The sequence below is a fragment of the Eubalaena glacialis genome, chromosome 20 (genome assembly GCF_028564815.1).
Source record: "Eubalaena glacialis isolate mEubGla1 chromosome 20, mEubGla1.1.hap2.+ XY, whole genome shotgun sequence".
NCBI lineage: Eukaryota > Metazoa > Chordata > Mammalia > Artiodactyla > Balaenidae > Eubalaena > Eubalaena glacialis.
Genome location: NC_083735.1, coordinates 32331942 through 32350131, shown reverse-complemented (window position 1 = coordinate 32350131; position 18190 = coordinate 32331942). Strand labels below are relative to the sequence as shown.

The window sequence follows — 18190 nt, the reverse complement described above, 5'->3', positions numbered from 1 at the left end:
TTTTCCTTTCTTTTTCTTTCTTTCTCTCTCTCTCTTTCTTTCTTTCCCTCTCTCTTTTTCTTTGCCTGCTTTCCTTCCTTCCTCCTCCCTCCCTCCATCCCTCCTTCCCTCACTCCCTCTCTCTCTCTCCCTCCCTTCTACTCTCTCTTTCTCCGTTCCTCCCTCTGTTCCTCCCTCCCTCCCTCCCTTCTTCCTTCCCTTCTTCCCTCCCTCCCTCCCTCCTACACTCTCTCTTTCTCCGTTCCTCTCTCCCTCCCTTCCTTCCTTCCTCCCTTCCTCCCTCCCTCCCTTCCTTCCTTCTTTCCTTCCTCATGTCTCTACACAGCATGTTCAGTCTTTACTTATCTTCTTGAACATGTAGAATACATTTATAATAACTTCTAATGTCCTTGTCTACTAATTCTATCATCTGTATCATTTCTTAATTTTGATTGATTTTCTCCTCATTTTGGGTCATATTTTTCTGCTTCTTTGCATGCCTTCTAATTTTTTTACTAAATGCCAGAAATTGTGAATTTTGCCTGTTGTATATTAGGTATTTTTGGATTTCTATTGCTGAACTTTGGGCTTAAGCTTAAGTGGGCTTAAGTTACATGGTTGTAGTACGGTTCTTTTGAAGCTTTTTTTTAAGCTCTGTTAGGGGGACCTGAGCAGCATTTAGCCTAGGGCTGATTTTGCCCCATTACTGAGGCAAACCCCTTCTGTTTATTCTACTCAATGCCATTAACTATGGAGTTTTCCACTGGAAATGGCAGGAACAGGCATTCTTTCCAGTCCTGTGTGAGTTCTTGGGTTTGTTCCCACTAATCCTTTCGGGTGATTCTTTCTCTGGCTTCAGATGGTTTCCTTACATGCATACACTGATCAGTACTCAGCTGAGTATTTGAGGGGAACCCTTTGCAGATCTTTCAAGTTCTATCTGTGCAGCTGCCTCCCTTCTGGTACTTTGCCTGTGAACTCTAGTTGTCTTGGCTTCTTCCTCAGACAACTAGCGTGCATTCCTCAACTCGAGGAGACCACTGGGCTTTGCTTGGATTCCCACACCCCTCATCACAGTCTGTTAACTTTCTCTAGGCAGCAAACTGGGATTGTTGTAAAGCTCACCTTATTTGCTTTCTGTCTCTCAGGGGTCATTGTTCTTTATTGCCTTATGTCCAATGCCATGAAAACCATTGCTTCATGTATTTTGCCTGGTTTTCTGGTTGTTATAGCTGACAGGATAAATCTGGTCCCTGTTACTCCATCTTGTCTAGAAGCAGAAGTTAGAACTATGGGTGTTAATGGCTGTGTATCATTCCCTTGATGGATGTGCCATAACTTGACTTAGCTGTTGTCTAATTATTTGACATTTAGGTTGTTTCTAAGTTTTTGATACACACTGATAACATTGTAGTGTACATCTTAATACTCATGCTTTTTTCCCAATTGAAGTATAAATTGCCAGTTATGGTATTATTAGATTGAAGGCTATAATCCTTTTTATGATCCTTTTCTTTTGATTATTTTATTTTATTTTTTAATTTAAAAAAATTTTTGGCTGCATTGGGTCTTCATTGCTGCCTGCGGGCTTTCTCTAGCTGTGGTGAGTGGGGGCTACTCTTCGTTGCGGTGCGCGGGCTTCTCATTGCGGTGGCTTCTCTTATTGTGGAGCACAGGCTCAAGGTGCATGGGCTTCAGTAGTTGTGGTACACGGGCTCAGTAGTTGTGGCTCACAGGCTCTAGAGCGCAGGCTCAGTAGTTGTGGTGCATGGGCTTAGTTGCTCTGTGGCATGTAGGATCTTCCTGGACCAGGGCTCGAACCTGTGTCCCCTGCATTGGCAGGTGGATTCTTAACCACTGCGCCATGAGGGAAGCCCCTTTTTATGATTCTCGATAAAAATTCCAAATGAACTTGTGTAATGCCACTGACAGTATGAAGGTACCAATTTTAACATAACCTGGCCAGTGTTGGATGCTGTAATTTAAATCTTGTCTACTTATTAGTAAGTATAAACTGATAGATCAAGCTTGCTTTAATTTTTCATATTTTTATTTTTAATTGGGTTGAGTGTTTCATGTAGTTTCATATAACTTTTGAAACAGAAAGTTTTGGTACTTTTACAAATTTAAAACTATGAGGATAATTTCACAGTTTACCACTCGTGTTCATATTTACTATATTCTTTCACTAAAGAACATGAAACAGACAAAATTAATGTTAATTAATGAATTTTTAAAGTTATAATAAGACTTTAAATCCATAAGCCATAAAAAGTAAGACTGATAAATTCAGCTACCTCAGAACAGTAAACTTATGCATGGAGAAAAGCATTGTACCATAAGACAAATGACAAAATGGGGAAAATATTTCCAACTCACATACAGATAAAACTATTCTCCCTAATATGTAAAGGCTTTTAGAAACTGAGAAGAAAAAAAACCAATAGACCAACAGAAAAACAGTCAAAGGACTGAGAAGAAAAAGAAATACAATGTTTCCTTAAACATGAAAAGTTGCTCAAATCATAGTATAAAAAGAGAAATGCAAATTAAAATCATAAAAGATAGAGTTTTTCACCTTCCAGGTTGGCAAACATGCAGAAGTTTGACTCTATAGGTGAGGCTGTGAGAAATTCTTATATATTGCTGGCTGGCCTTCTAACTTTTTAAAAAAATTTATTTTATTGAAGTATAGTTGATTTACAATGTTGTGTTAATTTCTGCTGTACAGCAAAGTGATTCAGTTATACATGTATATACATTCTTTTCCATGTTCTTTTCCATTATGGTTGATCATAGGATATTGACTATAGTTCCCTGTGCTATATAGTAGGACCTTGTTGTTTATCCGTTCTATATATAATAGTTTGCATCTGCTAATCCCAAACTCCCAATCCATCCCTCTCCCTCCCCCCATTCCTCTTGGCAACTACAAGTCTGTTCTCTATGTCTGTGAGTCTGTTTCTGTTTCATAGATAAGTTCATTTGTGTCATATTTTAGATTCTGCATACAAGTGATACCATATGGTATTTGTCTTTCTCTGTCTGACTTACTTCACTTAGTAGGGTAATCTCTAGGTCCATCCATGTTGCTGTAAATGGCATTATTTCATTCTTTTTTATGGCTGAGTAGTATTCTATTATATATATCTGTACCACATCTTCTTTATCCATTCATCTGTCGATGGACATTTAGGTTGTTTCCATGTCTTGGCTATTGCTGTTATGAATATAGGGGTGCATGTACCTTTTTGAATTATAGTCTGAATATATGGCATGCTAACTTGTAACCACCACTGTGGTAGAAAGGTTGATAGTGCCTTAAAAAAAATGATGAATGCATTCACCTTCTGATACAGGAATTCTACTTGTGGGAAATTATTCTACAGATATACCTGCACCGAAATGATATGACATATGTACAAGGTTATTCCTTATAACATTTTTTTTTGTAACAGCAAAGATTGGAAAAATAAAAGTATTAGTAGGGTACTTACTGACTGAATAAACTATGGGACATCCTTGCAATGGAGTTTCGTAAAGCTGTATAGAAAATGAGGTGGTGCTCTATGTATAGTTTGGGAAGATATGTAGTATAGCTAAGTGATAAAAGTAATGTGTGGAATAGCATTTATGCCATGCTACCTTTTGTGTAAGAAAGGGTTAACAATAAAACATATTTTGTTCTTGCTTATATTTACATGAAGAAATACTGTAAGATTATATAAGAAATTAATAAAAGTGGTTATCTTCAGGGAGGCAAAAATGAAGTGGGTAAGCATGAGGAGTGAACAAGACTTCTCAATATATTTCAGTTTATATCAGTGTGACTTTTGAACAATGTGAAAATTAATGTAAAACGTATCATCACCTAATATGTTCTAGTTAATATGAGTTAACTTCTAATTTAATGATCATTAATGTAAAATCCTTCTCTGTAGAAAAGAATACTGCCTTGAGGGACGGACTTCTGGTGTTCTTCTTCGTCATTGTTCCTCTTACTGTATTGGCTGCTTTTGTCTTCATTAAGAGAGACCAGCTACAGAAAAGCTACTGCAGAAGGAAGAGATCACAAACATATGAGTACTTAGATTATTTTTCTTTTAAATTCATATTAAAAAATTTAAAGTATAATAATTATTAATGATGATAGTCGTATCATAGAAGCTGGTTTAAAAATAGGGTTCTAAGTTATCTCTCCATTCTTTTGACATGATTAGCAGGAGTTAAAGGGCAGTGGTGACTCAGCCACCTCTTATAATGGTGAGGGGAAAGGATTATGGTGACCAGCCTGTATGCTACTGAAAATGGCTGCTAGGCTTCATTTTACTTGACTTTGATTTCTGATAGTGGAGTAATTGGACTACAACTTCTGATTTGGGCTTCGTTAAAAAATTTTCTTCCATGTCTATTTCAAGTATCAGTTCTCATAGGAGAAGTGTTCTTCAGGTCTGTTTTGAAAACAGATTTTGTGAATCATCAGCTTTTAAGAAATAAGCTTTGATGGAAGAAAGGGTTGTCGTAATTCAGACACCTGATATTTCTAGTCTATGTGTTGGACTCTTATACAACTGTCTCTCAACGATCACTTCTAATATGTTGGCATTGGAATGTAGCATATATTAGCATGGGCCTTGTAGTCAGATCTAAGTTCAAGTTCCAGTTTGTCATTTGCTAGAATTATGAACTGGAATAATAAAAAAAGTCTCTGAGCCTTGGTTTACTTCCTTTAAAATGGGAATAATGATATTACCTATCTCTTCGGGTTGATGTGAGGATTAAATGAGGAAATACTAACAAATAAAACCCATAGCACAATGTAATTACTTAATAACTAATCTTTATTATGATAATGATTCCAAAATGTTCAAATCTTGCCTTGATTGCTCACCTTTACTTCATTGCCCTATTTCTCACTTACCTCACTTACTGCATAATGTTTTCCTAGAGTATCCTGATGTTAGCTTTATTTTTCTTAATGTATTCTAAAACAGATTTATATTTCTTTTTTTTAAAAAACATAATTTGTTGAGGCGTAGCGCCCTCGCCCATCCTTTTCTTTGGCCACACTGCACTTGGCCAAGCACTTGGCTTGGTGGGATCTTAGTTCCCTGAACAGGGGTTGAACCCAGGCCACAGCAGTAGAAGCGCCAAGTCCTAACCACTGGACTGCCAGGGACTTCCCCAGATTTATGTTTCTATCCTTTTTCTTAACTTCAGACTGACCAGTCCCTATAGATAATTCCCCAGTCTGCATCTCTGAAATTTTAGTTCCATAGCAATAGCTATCTCCTATACACTTCTACCTAGCTGACTTACTATCATTTTGGCATGTCTAAATCTTAGCTGACATCTTTCTAGCCAGCTTGTTTGCTCCTCTTGGACTTCCTAATATTCAGAGTGACTACTTCAAACCTAAGAATATGCTTTTACTCCTCTCTCATTTCAGGAAAACTTGAGGAGAGAAGTTGGAGAACACTGGCCCAATTGACCAAATTACATAATTTCTTAGAATTTCAGTTTATTTAATTGTAAAATGAGGTTAATAAAACTTTCTAGTACTCTAAGGATTAAAACTGGGTGAAAGCTATTAAAAATGCCATAAAAATTTTAGTTGTCTTCATGATCATCATCACCACCACTACCAACAACATTGTTCTGTACTTGGGAAAATGCAAGGTCTATGTAATATATCATGTAGAAATGTTTTAATCTTAACTTAGCTCAAAAGTAATTGTATCTTTCAGGTCAGATGGCAAAAATCAAGCAAAAGTTTCTAGACAGCCAGTGAGTGTTCCTGGACATGCTTCTTCAGTGGCTCCTCCCAGAGAAGTTGTAAGTTTAAATGAAAAATTCTTTTTCTTTACTATATTATGATATCAAATTTTTAAAGATTAAAAAAATTGTTACATCATATAGGAATAAACATAGATAATTTCCAAAGAATTTAGGAGCTCTGAGTCTGAACCACTGGACTAACAGAGAACCTCAGACCCCAGGGAATATTCATTGGAGTGAGGTCTCACAGAGTTCCTCATCTCAGCACTAAGACCCAGCTCTACCCAATAGCCTACAGACTCCAGTGTTGGGAGCCTCAGGCCAAACAACCAATAAAACACGAACACAATCCCACTCATAAAAAAAAAAAAAGAGACAGCAAAAAAATATGTCATAGATGAAGGAGCAAGGTAAAAACCTACAAGACAAAATAAATGAAGAGGAAATAGGTAATCTACCTGAAAAAGAATTCAGAGTAATGATAGTAAAGATGATCTAGAATCTCGGAAATAGAATGGAAGCATGGATTGAGAAAATACAAGAAATGTTTAACAAGGACCTAGAAGAAGTACAGAACAAACAGAGATGAACAGCACAATATCTGAAATGAAAAATACACTAGACGGAATCAATAACAGAATAACTGAGGCAGAAGAACGAATAAGTGAGCTGGAAGACAAAATGGTGGAAATACTGCCCTGGAGCAGATATAAAAAGAATGAAAAGAATTGAAGACAATCTCAGAGACCTCTGGGACAACACTAAACGCACCAACATTCGAATTATAGGGGCCCCAGAAGAAGAGAAAAAGAAAGGGTCTGAGAAAATATTTGAAGAGATTATAGTGGAAAACTTCCCTGACATGGGAAAGGAAATAGTCACCCAAGTCCAGGAAGCACAGAGAGTCCCATACAGGATAAACCCTAGGAAAAATACACCAAGACACATATTAATCAAACTAACAAAAATTAAATTCAAAGAAAAAACATTAAAAGCAGCAGGGAAAAACAAAAAATAACATACAAAGGAATCCCCATAAGGTTATCAGCTGATTTTTCAGTGGAAACTCTGCAGACCAGAAAGGAGTGGCAGGATATACTTAAAGCGATGAAAGAGAAAAAGCTACAACCAAGACTACTCTACCCAGCAAGGATCTCATTCAGATTCAATGGAGAAGTCAAAAGCTTTTCAGACAAGCAAAAGCTAAGAGAATTCAGCACCACGAAACCAGCTTTACAACAAATGCTAAAGAAACTTCTCTAAGCGGGAAACACAAGAGAAGAAAAAGACCCACGGGAAAAAAAAACCCAAAACAATTAAGAAAATGGCAATAGGAACATACATATCAATAATAACCTTGAATGTAAATGGATTAAATGCCCCAACCAAAAGACACAGACTGGCTGAATGGATACAAAAACAAGACCCGTATATATGCTGTCTACAAGAAACCCACTTCAGACCTAGGGACACATACAGACTGAAAGTGAGGGGATGGAAAAGGGTATTCCATGCAAGTGGAAATCAAAAGAAAGCTGGAGTAGCAATACTCATATCAGATAAAATAGAGTTTAAAATAAAGACTGTTACAAGAGATAAGGAGGGACACTACATAATGATCAAGGGATCAATCCAAGAATAAGACACAACAATTATAAATGTTTATGCACCCAAAATAGGAGCACCTCAGTACATAAGGCAAATGCTAACAACCATGAAAGGAGAAATCGATAGTAATACAGTAATAGTACGGGACTTTAACACCCCACTTACACCAAGAGACAGATCATCCAAACAGAAAATAAATAAGGAAACACAAGCTTTAAATGACACAATAGACCAGATAGATTTAATTGATATTTTTAGGACATTCCACCCAAAAGTGGCAGAATACACTTTCTTCTCAAGTGCACATGGAACATTCTACAGGATAGATCACATCTTGGGTCACAAAGAAGCCTCAGAAAATTTAAGAAAATTGAAATCGTATCAAGCATCTTTTCTGACCACAACGCTATGAGATTGGAAATCAATTACAGGAAAAAAACTGTAAAAAACAAAAATACATGGAGGCTAAACAGTACGTTACTAAAGAACCAAGAGATCACTGAAGAAATCAAAGAAGAAATTAAAAAATACATAAAAACAAATGACAATGAAAACATGACGACCCAAAATCTATGGGACGCAGCAAAAGCAGTTCTAAGAGGGAAGTTTATAGCAATTCAATCTCACCTCAAGAAACAAGAAAAATCTCAAATAAACAATACACTTTTAAAACAACTAGGGAAAGAAGAACAAAGAAAACCCAAAGTAAGTAGAAGGAAAGAAATCATAAAGATCAGAGCAGAAATAAATGAAATAGAAACGAAGAAAATAATAGCAAAGATCAGTAAAACTAAAAGCTGGTTCTTTGAGAAGATAAACAAAATTGATAAACCCTTAGGCAGACTCATCAAGAAAAAAAGGGAGAGGACGCAAATCAATAAAATTAGAAATGAAGAAGGAGAAATCACAACTGACACTGCAGAAAGACAAAGGATTATAAGAGACTACTGCAAACAACTATATGCCAATAAAATGGACAACCACGAAGAAAAGGACAAATTCTTGGAAAGGTACAATTTTCCAAGACTGAACCAGGAAGAATTAGAAAATATAAACAGACCTATCACAAGTAATGAAATTGAAACCATAATTAACAATCTTCCAACAAAAAAAGTCCAGGACCAGATGGCTTCACAGGCAAATTCTATCAAACATTTAGAGAAGAGCTAACACCGATCCTTCTCAAAGTCTTCCAAAAGATTGCAGAGGGAGAAACACTCCCAAATTCATTCTACAAAGCCACCATCACCCTGATACCAAAACCAGAAAAAGATATCACAAAAAGAGAACATTATAGACCAATATCACTGATGAACATAGATGCAAAAATCCTGAACAAAATGCTAGCAAACGGAATCCAACAGCACATTAAAAGGATCATACACCATGATGAAGTGGGATTTATCTCGGAATGCAAGGATTCTTCAATATACACAAAACAATCAATGTGATACACCATATTAACAAATTAAAGAATAAAAACCATATGATCACCTCAAGAGATGCAGGAAAAGTTTTTGACAAAATTCAACACCCATTTATGATAAAAACTCTCCAGAAAATGGGCATAGAGGGAACCTGCCTCAGCATAATAAAGGCCATATATGACAAACCCACAGTAAACATCATACTCAATGGGGAAAAACTGAAAGCATTTCCACTAGAATCAGGAACAAGATAAGGATGACCACTCTCGCCACTCTTATTCAACATAGTATTGGAAGTCCTAGCCACGGCACTCAGAGAAGAAAATGAAAGAAAAGGAATACAAATTGGAGAAGAAGAAGTAAAACTGTCACTATTTGCTGATGACATGATACTATACATAGAATATCCTAAAGATGCCACTAGAAAACTACTACAACTAATCAATGAATTTGGTAAGGTTGCAGGATACAAAGTTAATGCACAGAGATCTCTGGCATTCCTATAAACCAACAATGAAAAACCAGAAAGGGAAATTAAGGAAACACTCCCATTTACCACTGCAACAAAAAGAATAAAATACCTAGGAATAAACCTGCCTGAGGAGGCAAAAGACTTGTACTCAGGAAACTATAAAACACTGATGAAAGAAATCAAAGATGACATAAACAGATGGAGAAATATACCATGTTCTTGAATTGGAAGAATCAATATTGTGAAAATGACTATACTACCCAAAGCAATCTACAGAGTCAATGCAATCCCTATCAAACTACCAATGGCATTCTTCACAGAATTAGAACAAAAAATCTTACAATTCATATGGAAACACAAAAGACCCCGAATAGCCAAAGCAATCTTGAGAAAGAAAAACGGAGCTGGAAGAATCAGGCTCCCTGACTTCAGACTATACTACAAAGCTACAGTAATCAAGACAGTATGGTACAGGCACAAAAACAGAAATATAGATCAATGCTACAGGATAGAATGCCCAGAGAAAAACCCACACACATATGGGCACCTAATTTATGACAAAGGAGGCAAGAACATACAATGGAGGAAAGACAGCCTCTTCAATAAGTGGTGCTGGGAACACTGGACAGCTACATGTCAAAGAATGAAATTAGAACACTACCTAACACCATACACAAAAATAAAACTCCAAATGGATTAAAGACTTAAATGTAAGACCAGACACTATAAAACTTTTAGAGGAAAAATAGGAAAAACACTCTTTGACATAAACCACAGCAAGATCTTTTTTGACCCACCTCCTAGAGTAACAGAAATAAAAACAGAAATAAACAAATGGGACTTAAAAGCTTTTGCACAACAAAGGAAACCATAAACAAGGCAAAAAGACAACCCTCAGAATGGGAGAAAATATTTGCAAATGAAACAACAGATAAAGGATTAACCTCTAAAATATACAAACAGCTCATGGAGCCCAATATCAAAAAACCAAACAATCCAGTTAAAAAATGGGCAGAAGACCTAAATAGACATTTCACCAAGGAAGACATACAGATGGCCAAGAGGCAGATGAAAAGATGCTCAACATCATCATTTGCATTAGAGAAATGCAAATCAAAACTACAATAAGATATCACCTCATGCCGGTCAGAATGGCCATTATCAAAAAAGCTAGAAACAATAAATGCTGGAAAGGGTGTGGTGAAAAGGGAACCCTCCTGCACTGTTAGTGGGAATGTAAATTGATACAACCACTATGGAAAACAGTATGGAGGTTCCTTAGAAAACTAAAAATAGAACTACCATATGACCCAGCAATCCCACTACTGGGCATATACCCTGAGAAAACCATAATTCAAAAAGAGTCATGTACCAAAATGTTCATTGCAGCTCTATTTACAATAGCCAGGACATGGAAGCAACCTAAGTGTCCATCATTGGATGAATGGATAAAGAAGATGTGGAATATTACTCAGCCATAAAAAGAAATGAAATTGAGTTATTTGTAGTGAGGTGGATGGAGTTAGAGTCTGTCATACAGAGTGAAGTAAGTCAGAAAGAGAAAAACAAATACCGTATGCTAACACATATATATGGAATCTAAGGAAAAAACAAAAACAAAAAAAAGGTCATGAAGAACCTAGTGGCAAGATGGGAATAAAGACACAGACCTACTAGAGAATGGACTTGAGGATATGGGGAGGGGGAAGGGTAAGCTGTGACAAAGTGAGAGAGTGGCATGGACATATATACACTACCAAACATAAAATAGATAGCTAGTGGGAAGCAACCACATAGCACAGGGAGATCAGCTAGGTGCTTTGTGACCACCTAGAGGGGTGGGATAGGGAAGGTGGGAGAGAGGGAGATGCAAGAGGGAAGAGATATGGGAACATATGTATATGTATAACTGATTCACTTTGTTATAAAGCAGAAACTAACACCATTGTAAAGCAATTATACTCCGATAAAGATGTCAAAAAAAAAGAGTCATGTACCACAATGTTCATCGCAGCACTGTTTACAATAGCCAGGACATGGAACCAGCCTAAATATCCATCGACAGATGAATGGATAAAGAAGATGTGGTACATGATATACAATGGAATATTACTCAGCCATAAAAAGAAAGGAAATTGAGTTATTTGTAGTGAGGTGGATGGACCTAGAGTCCATCATAGAGCGATCTAAGTCAGAAAGAGAAAACAAATACCGTATGCTAACGCATATATATGGAATCTAAAAAAAAAAAAGGTACTGATGAACCTAGTTGCAGGGCAGGAATAAAGAGGTAGACATAGAGAATGGACTTGATGACATGGCGTGGGAGGGCGAAGCTGGGGCGAAGTGAGAGTAGCATCGACATATATACACTACTGAATGTAAAATAGTTGGCTGGTGGGAAGCAGCAGCATAGCACAGGGAGATCAGCTTGGTGCTTTGCGATGACCTAGAGGGGTGGGATAGGGAGAGTGGGACGGAGACGCAAGAGGGAGGGGATATGGGGATATAGGTATGCATATGGCTGATTCGCTTTGTTGCGCAACAGAAACTAACACGGTTTTGTGAAGCAATTATACTCCAATAAAGATCTATTAAAAAATATATACAATCTTAAAAGAATTAAATATTCTACACTCAGTAGCAAAGACATGTTGAATAAGCAAAGTATTTTAAAATGTCAACATTACTAGTCATCTATTCATTGATTTTTAAATAGATTGATTACTTTTATATAGAAAATAAACTTTATAGAAAATATAATTATGAGTGCACTGCGGTAATAACTTTTTTTTTTCCTTTTTAGCCTATATATGCAAACAGATTTCCAGTACCAACGTATGCAGCCAAGCAGCCTCAGCAGTTCCCATCAAGGTCTGAAGTGAATTTGCTTAGATTACTTGACCAGAATAAAACCCAGGGTTAATGTCTAAATAGTTCCCTTGTATTTTTAATTTAATTTAGGACAAGGTATTTGTTGCTAACAGTTTAGATAGAACACAATTTGCAGAAAAACCTTTAAGAGCTTTTATATAAGTTTTATCATATTAATGCAGCGTCGGAATGAAATTTTAAAGAAGCCCAAACAAGACAGTCAACAGCTGCTGTAGCCTTTGGTGTCTGTAAGATTCAGAAGCAACGACCTTTAAAATAACCAGCAATAGGAAATCAGATAGGCTGAACCAGCCCTCCTATTAGGAACAGCTAGAAAAAAGCTAGACGATATAAGAAAATATGTATTTGAAGGCCTCAGAAAACTACCAAGGAAATGAGAGATTATGGGACTATGGTCCAGGAGAGGAAGGCAGTCCAGAGATAATCTCAGCTTTTGGGACCATTTTTCATCCTAGATTGTAAATATCTACCTATTCTGAACGTGAGAGGATACGAAGCTGAGGAGAGCTTTCAACAAACTCATAGGCATGAGGGGACAAAGACTGGAGCCCTGTCAAGGAGGTGGTACCCTGGCAAATACCCCAGTCTTTGTGTTGGGACCCCGGGGTAAGGGTGAATCAGACCCTCAACTTATTTCCTACAGTTTTATTATTATTATTTTTAATGTTTGGCCCCCAGTTTAAAAAGCTAGACACATAAGAAAAGAAAATGTGACTAAAACCAAGAAAAGCAGACTCAGAGGGTATCCAGTTAATATCAGGGATGGACTTTAAAGTAACTATGACGATTACGTCACAGAATTAATAGTCAAGATTGAGAATTTCAGCACAGAACTAGATGTCCTGAACTTAAAAACCTAAAAAAAGAATTAAATGGAAATTCTAGAACTGAAAAACACAAGAAATATAAAAGACTCAGTGGATGGGTGTAACATCAGCAAGAAAGGAGAAAATTTATCATAACATTTTGCATCACATAAAATACATCTCACCCCTCCCTCCCCGCTAAAGTCCTTCAAATTACAATTGAATTGCACACTGAGTAGTATCCTCAAGTATAATCTTTATTATGCAGTGAGAGTGTACTGAAATCCAACTGAGCATCAGGGGCAGAATATATAAATTGTGAGACACATATTCACCAGGTGAAGTTCTAGTTTGTTATTGGAATAGAGGTATACTAGAATTGGATGAAGAAGTTAAGGAAGGGTATCCACAGGTTAAAGCATGAGAACTGAGAAGGACAGGTATAGAAGTCATAGCAGGTTTAATTCTTGGAGTGGAAATTATATTTGAGAGAGCTGGAATTTCAGCTCTATATATGTATGTAAGGTTTATACTTAGTTGTGATTTGCTCCCCTTAAATCCTAACAGGACAAGAGGTGCTTAATTCACATAGTATCTTCACTTGTCTTTTACAATTTGTCTTTTCTATTTCATGTACCATCCTTTTTAAAAACATATACACCAGAACCTTTGTACATTGTTGATTATACACTAGCATGACTTTAAGGTAGTTACTCCATTTTCGACTCCGATTGGAGACTTTTAACTATTACATACCGGATTCATAATGATCTCAGAATATAATGTACCCTTAAGAATTGTCAGTGATGTCAAGAATGGTGTTACGTTGGGCTTGTAATGAAGGTAGCATTATTTCATACAGTTGAAACATACGATTAACTGTCTTTTTTCCCCCTCACAGGCCACCTCCACCACAACCGAAAGTATCATCTCAGGGAAATTTAATTCCTGCTCGTCCTGCCCCTCCACCTCCTTTATATAGTTCCCTCACTTGATTTTTTTTTTCTTTTTAACCTTTCATTTTGCAGACATCTTCAGGGAACTGAGCTAATACTTTTTTTTTCTGATACTTTCTTGAAAAGCCTTTCTTCCTGCTGCGATTATGAATGAAAACAAAATACCACAAAACAAACTTTATTAATACAGAAAAACAGAACTTGAGTAGTGGGAAATGAGAAATAGAAGAAATGCAGTAAAGCCAGGGAAATTAGAATAACATTTTCATTTCCATTACTGAATCCATTTTATTCAGTCATCTGTGAGGTTAATGCACCTGACATGGATTATGTTATTTGAACACGTTATTGTAATGATTCTCAAATTAACTGTATTGGTTTAAGTTTTGTCATTATGTGCTTAAATGTAATTCTGAATTTTGACCTTAGTTATCATTAATGTAGTTTCTGATTGAACATGTAATAATCTAATACCTGTGAAAACTAATTAGCTGTCAATTAATATCTAATATTTTTAATCTTGCACAGACTAATAATCATCACACACTAGAATTTTGTGTATCTCATTCACTACATGAATAAAGGAATACTCTGTCTTCAGAAGAATGCACAAAATACAGAATTAAGATATCATAATACAAATTTAAAAGTGCAAAAACACACTAAAGGTGTGTATGTGTATACTTACACACAGTTATTATCTTCCATTTTAATGAACATTCTATGGATATATGATTCTATGGATTCTATGGATAATAGATTCCGTGGATCAATCTATGGATAATGAATATTAGAAAAGTTAATTTAATAATAGAATTTCTATTATGAATCATGTTAAAGCATAGCATCCTTTTACAATAGCATTATTTTAAATTAATTATAAACTTTAAGGTACGAAGTATTTAATAGAACTAATCAGATACGCTGTTGATTCTTGGCTGTAATAAAAAGCAGGAACAATTATAATATCTTCAATCAATTGAGCTATCATAAAACCACTTGAGAATTTCATAAGCACTTTAATTTTAAGTCCAAAATCTGAAACTTCAAAGATTGCTATTAATATAATTTAGAATGTTTACATTTACTAAGTGTGCTTGATAATGTCTCTGTTGACACTAATATTTTTAAAGAAATTAGGCTGGAGAAAGGAAGGAAGAAAAAGTTTTCTTAGATGAGTGCAAAAAAGTTAGTGGTATCTGTGAGTTATCGTCCCAGCTATGATAAAAAATGAATTTTTACTGTGGAAGAAATGGTATGAATGATAAAAATTTAAGCATCTAAATTTTTTTCATAATTTTTCATAATAAAGTTTATTAATAAGTTTATTAACAGAATTTCTTTAGTTTTAAAAAAATTTTTGGTTTGTGTATACATACATATACAAACATAAGATTTACAATAAATAAAATACTTGAAATTCTGATTTGTGTTGCCCAGTAATTTCTTAAATACTCAGCTACTTATAACCTTATTAATTAAAACATTATACTAGTTTTAGGTAAAACTACTAGTCAAACGTTTACAGATACTATCTCACTAATTTTCCAGACTTCTGCCAAATTGTGAACAGTGACTTTCTGTTAAAAAGAAAAACAGATTGGTTTTGAAGAAGACACATATCTGTCTTCTGAAGATGGTACATTATTTTAACAATCAGGTACATGTTAAAAATTGTAAACAGTCCCAAATAAAGAGTCTTCATTTCAATTTAAATCTCTGAATGAATTAATATACGACCAAAAATGTTTGTGTTTGTCACTGAGATAGTCCCACAGTTTTTGCACAGTTTTGCAATTGTCATTCATATCACTGAAATTTCACAGTTGGTAATATATTAACTATGCAACTTAAAACTTTTTTCAGAATTAGATAATTCCTTGGATCTTTGAATATTTAGAAAGTTTTTCTAAAAGACTATTGATCAGTCTGAACTTCTTTTGCTTTTATATATATTTTTACATATTTTATATTCTTTTCACTTAGGTTTGTCTTTGATTTATCTTGGATTGTTATTAAAAATTGTAAAATTTCTTGGTCATAGATGCCACTTAAAAATTTGAAAATATTAAAGGTATTCTTTGCCATCTGCTAAAGATGTTTTAATAATCAAGGATAAATTGTATGTAACTTTGGTGTCGCTGTATGACTGTGTTCACAAGCTTATTACCTTGTTCGAGGTATTGCATTTTCCCTTTCTATCAGGCAGCTGCCTGGGTCTCTAACCATATAGTAAAACATGATCTAGGTTTTCTAAGCACAGATCAGATTTTATTAAATTCTACAAATGTTTACTGAAACTCTACCATCTTGCAGGTACCACAGTAGGTCATTAGGTCCTGTGATATATAAGTTCTGGATGAGACATGCCTCCCATTATAGAGAGAGCCATATACACAAGTAAGAATGACATAAAGTCTGCTTTTTAAAAGATTTAAACAGGAAAGGTTGTGGAGAAGGAAATAACAAAGAAATGAAATAACTAGAAATTCATTCAAAGTACTTACCACTAATTAACAAGTCTAAGCATTTACTGTAATGGTTCTAATGCTGTGAAGCAAGATGAAACCAGCTTTTGGCTCAACTACCCCCTAAAAGAAGTGTTAGTCTAGCATTTTTTGTTCCTGTTGAGATGCAAGCTATGTGTATACAGTTGACCCTTGAACCACGTGGGTTTGAACTGCGCAGATCCACTTGCAAGCTTTTTTTTTTTTCCAATAAAAATATAGTGGCACTCCATATCTGAAGGTTGACATCCGTGGATTCAACCAACCGCAAGTGGCAAATAGTTCAGTATCCATGGTTGGTTGAATCTGCAGGTACGGAAATCGGAGGGCCAACATCGGGACTTGAGCATCTGGGGATTTTGGTATCCACAGTGGGTCCTGGAATCAATCTCCCCGTGGATACCGAGAGGCCAGTTGTATTTTTGTTGCCGTGTTTATGCTCATGATATTCTTTTGCAGGCTTAGATTACCCTGTTGAAATCCTATGCATTCATAAAATCACATCTCATCTGTGAGTTTAGATGTGGTGATTCCCCAAATGAACTTTTCTGTGTCACCACGGGACATTTTAGTTTGTGTATCTGCTGTTCTGTTAATTGGTGTGAGAGATTAACTCATTCTTGGGGATCTGAAAGAATTAAAGGATGTTGCATATACGTAGAGACTGGGGGGGTGAGTCTGGGAGGGAGGAGGCATTGCAGTCCAAGGTAATAAGGCAATTTTCATTCAGGAAAGACCGGAAGTCATAAGTAGTCCTAGCACTGGGGATAGAAGAAAAGAGGCAGCAGCCTGGGCTCCGAATTTAGAAAATTTTGAATACTATGTTGAGGAATTTGGCTAGAATTTTCTACTGGAACATATCTACTGTAATTATGGGCAAGAATCTTGTCCATTTCATTCATTACATGAATGAATGAATATTTATTGTACTGAGAAGTTACTGAACAAGAGCAGGCCATCACATGAATTTTAGCCAACGGTTTGGGGAGAACCTTTTTGTTTGGAGGAAAAAGTAGACACAGCCTGGTTACAAGGTATATTTGGGCAGTGGGTATGGAAAAAACCATAGCAGGTACTTTCCTAAGATACCAAAATCTACTCACTTTTCCCTTTCTTGGAATCGTTTTAAAATCTATCTGGATTTTTGTTGTTGTTGTTGTTTTAATTTAAAAAACCTCAGCTTTAGGAAATATGAATGTATAATTCGTGTGTGTGTTTGTGTGCGTATGCGCATAGTTTTAAATTCAGCAAGTAGTGTCTGATACAAAACAGCCCACAATAAATATGTTAGTTCTTTTAGGTCCATCCACACGAAGTGAAAGGTTTGTGGGGGACGATGACCGCGACGGAGAGGGCTGGGGTGGTAGGGGACCTCCAGACGAACTGGCCATCGAATAGAGCGGGCTGCTGGGAAAAGAGCGCCCTGCAGACCCGGACGCACGACTATAAAGGGGGGCGTGCCCTGCAGGCGATTGGTGGACGGGGCGCTGAGTACCGGGCGCTCGGGCAGGTGCCACAGCCTCGCGAGAACGCCGCTCACGGACGGCCAACGGCAGTAGAGCTCAAGTCTCCGCTTGAAGCCGGGAGTCACGCAATGTTCCGCCTAATGATGTTGCTAGCGGGGCTCCGTGGCTTGCTAACGTCAAGACCCGGTAAGCCCGAGGATGCCCTGTTTGTTACTCCGGTATGGGGAGGAGGAAGATTTTTGTTTTCCTTCTTTCCACGCGTACCTGCTTGGGTCAAACTGCGCCCCGACTCGATT

The 18190-nt window shown here is 36.4% G+C and overlaps 1 protein-coding gene across 1 annotated transcript in view; it reads left to right on the top strand.

The window, feature by feature from the left end:
- ADAM9 (ADAM metallopeptidase domain 9) overlaps positions 1-14658 on the top strand; it is a 102142-nt gene extending 87484 nt beyond the window's left edge. Inside the window, exons 19-22 of the mRNA XM_061177174.1 lie at positions 3921-4062; positions 5727-5814; positions 12071-12138; positions 13867-14658. Coding sequence (XP_061033157.1) covers positions 3921-4062; positions 5727-5814; positions 12071-12138; positions 13867-13960 — 392 coding nt within the window. The 3' untranslated portion in view covers positions 13961-14658. The remainder of the gene's footprint in view (positions 1-3920; positions 4063-5726; positions 5815-12070; positions 12139-13866) is intronic.
- Positions 14659-18190: the final 3532 nt, after the last annotated feature.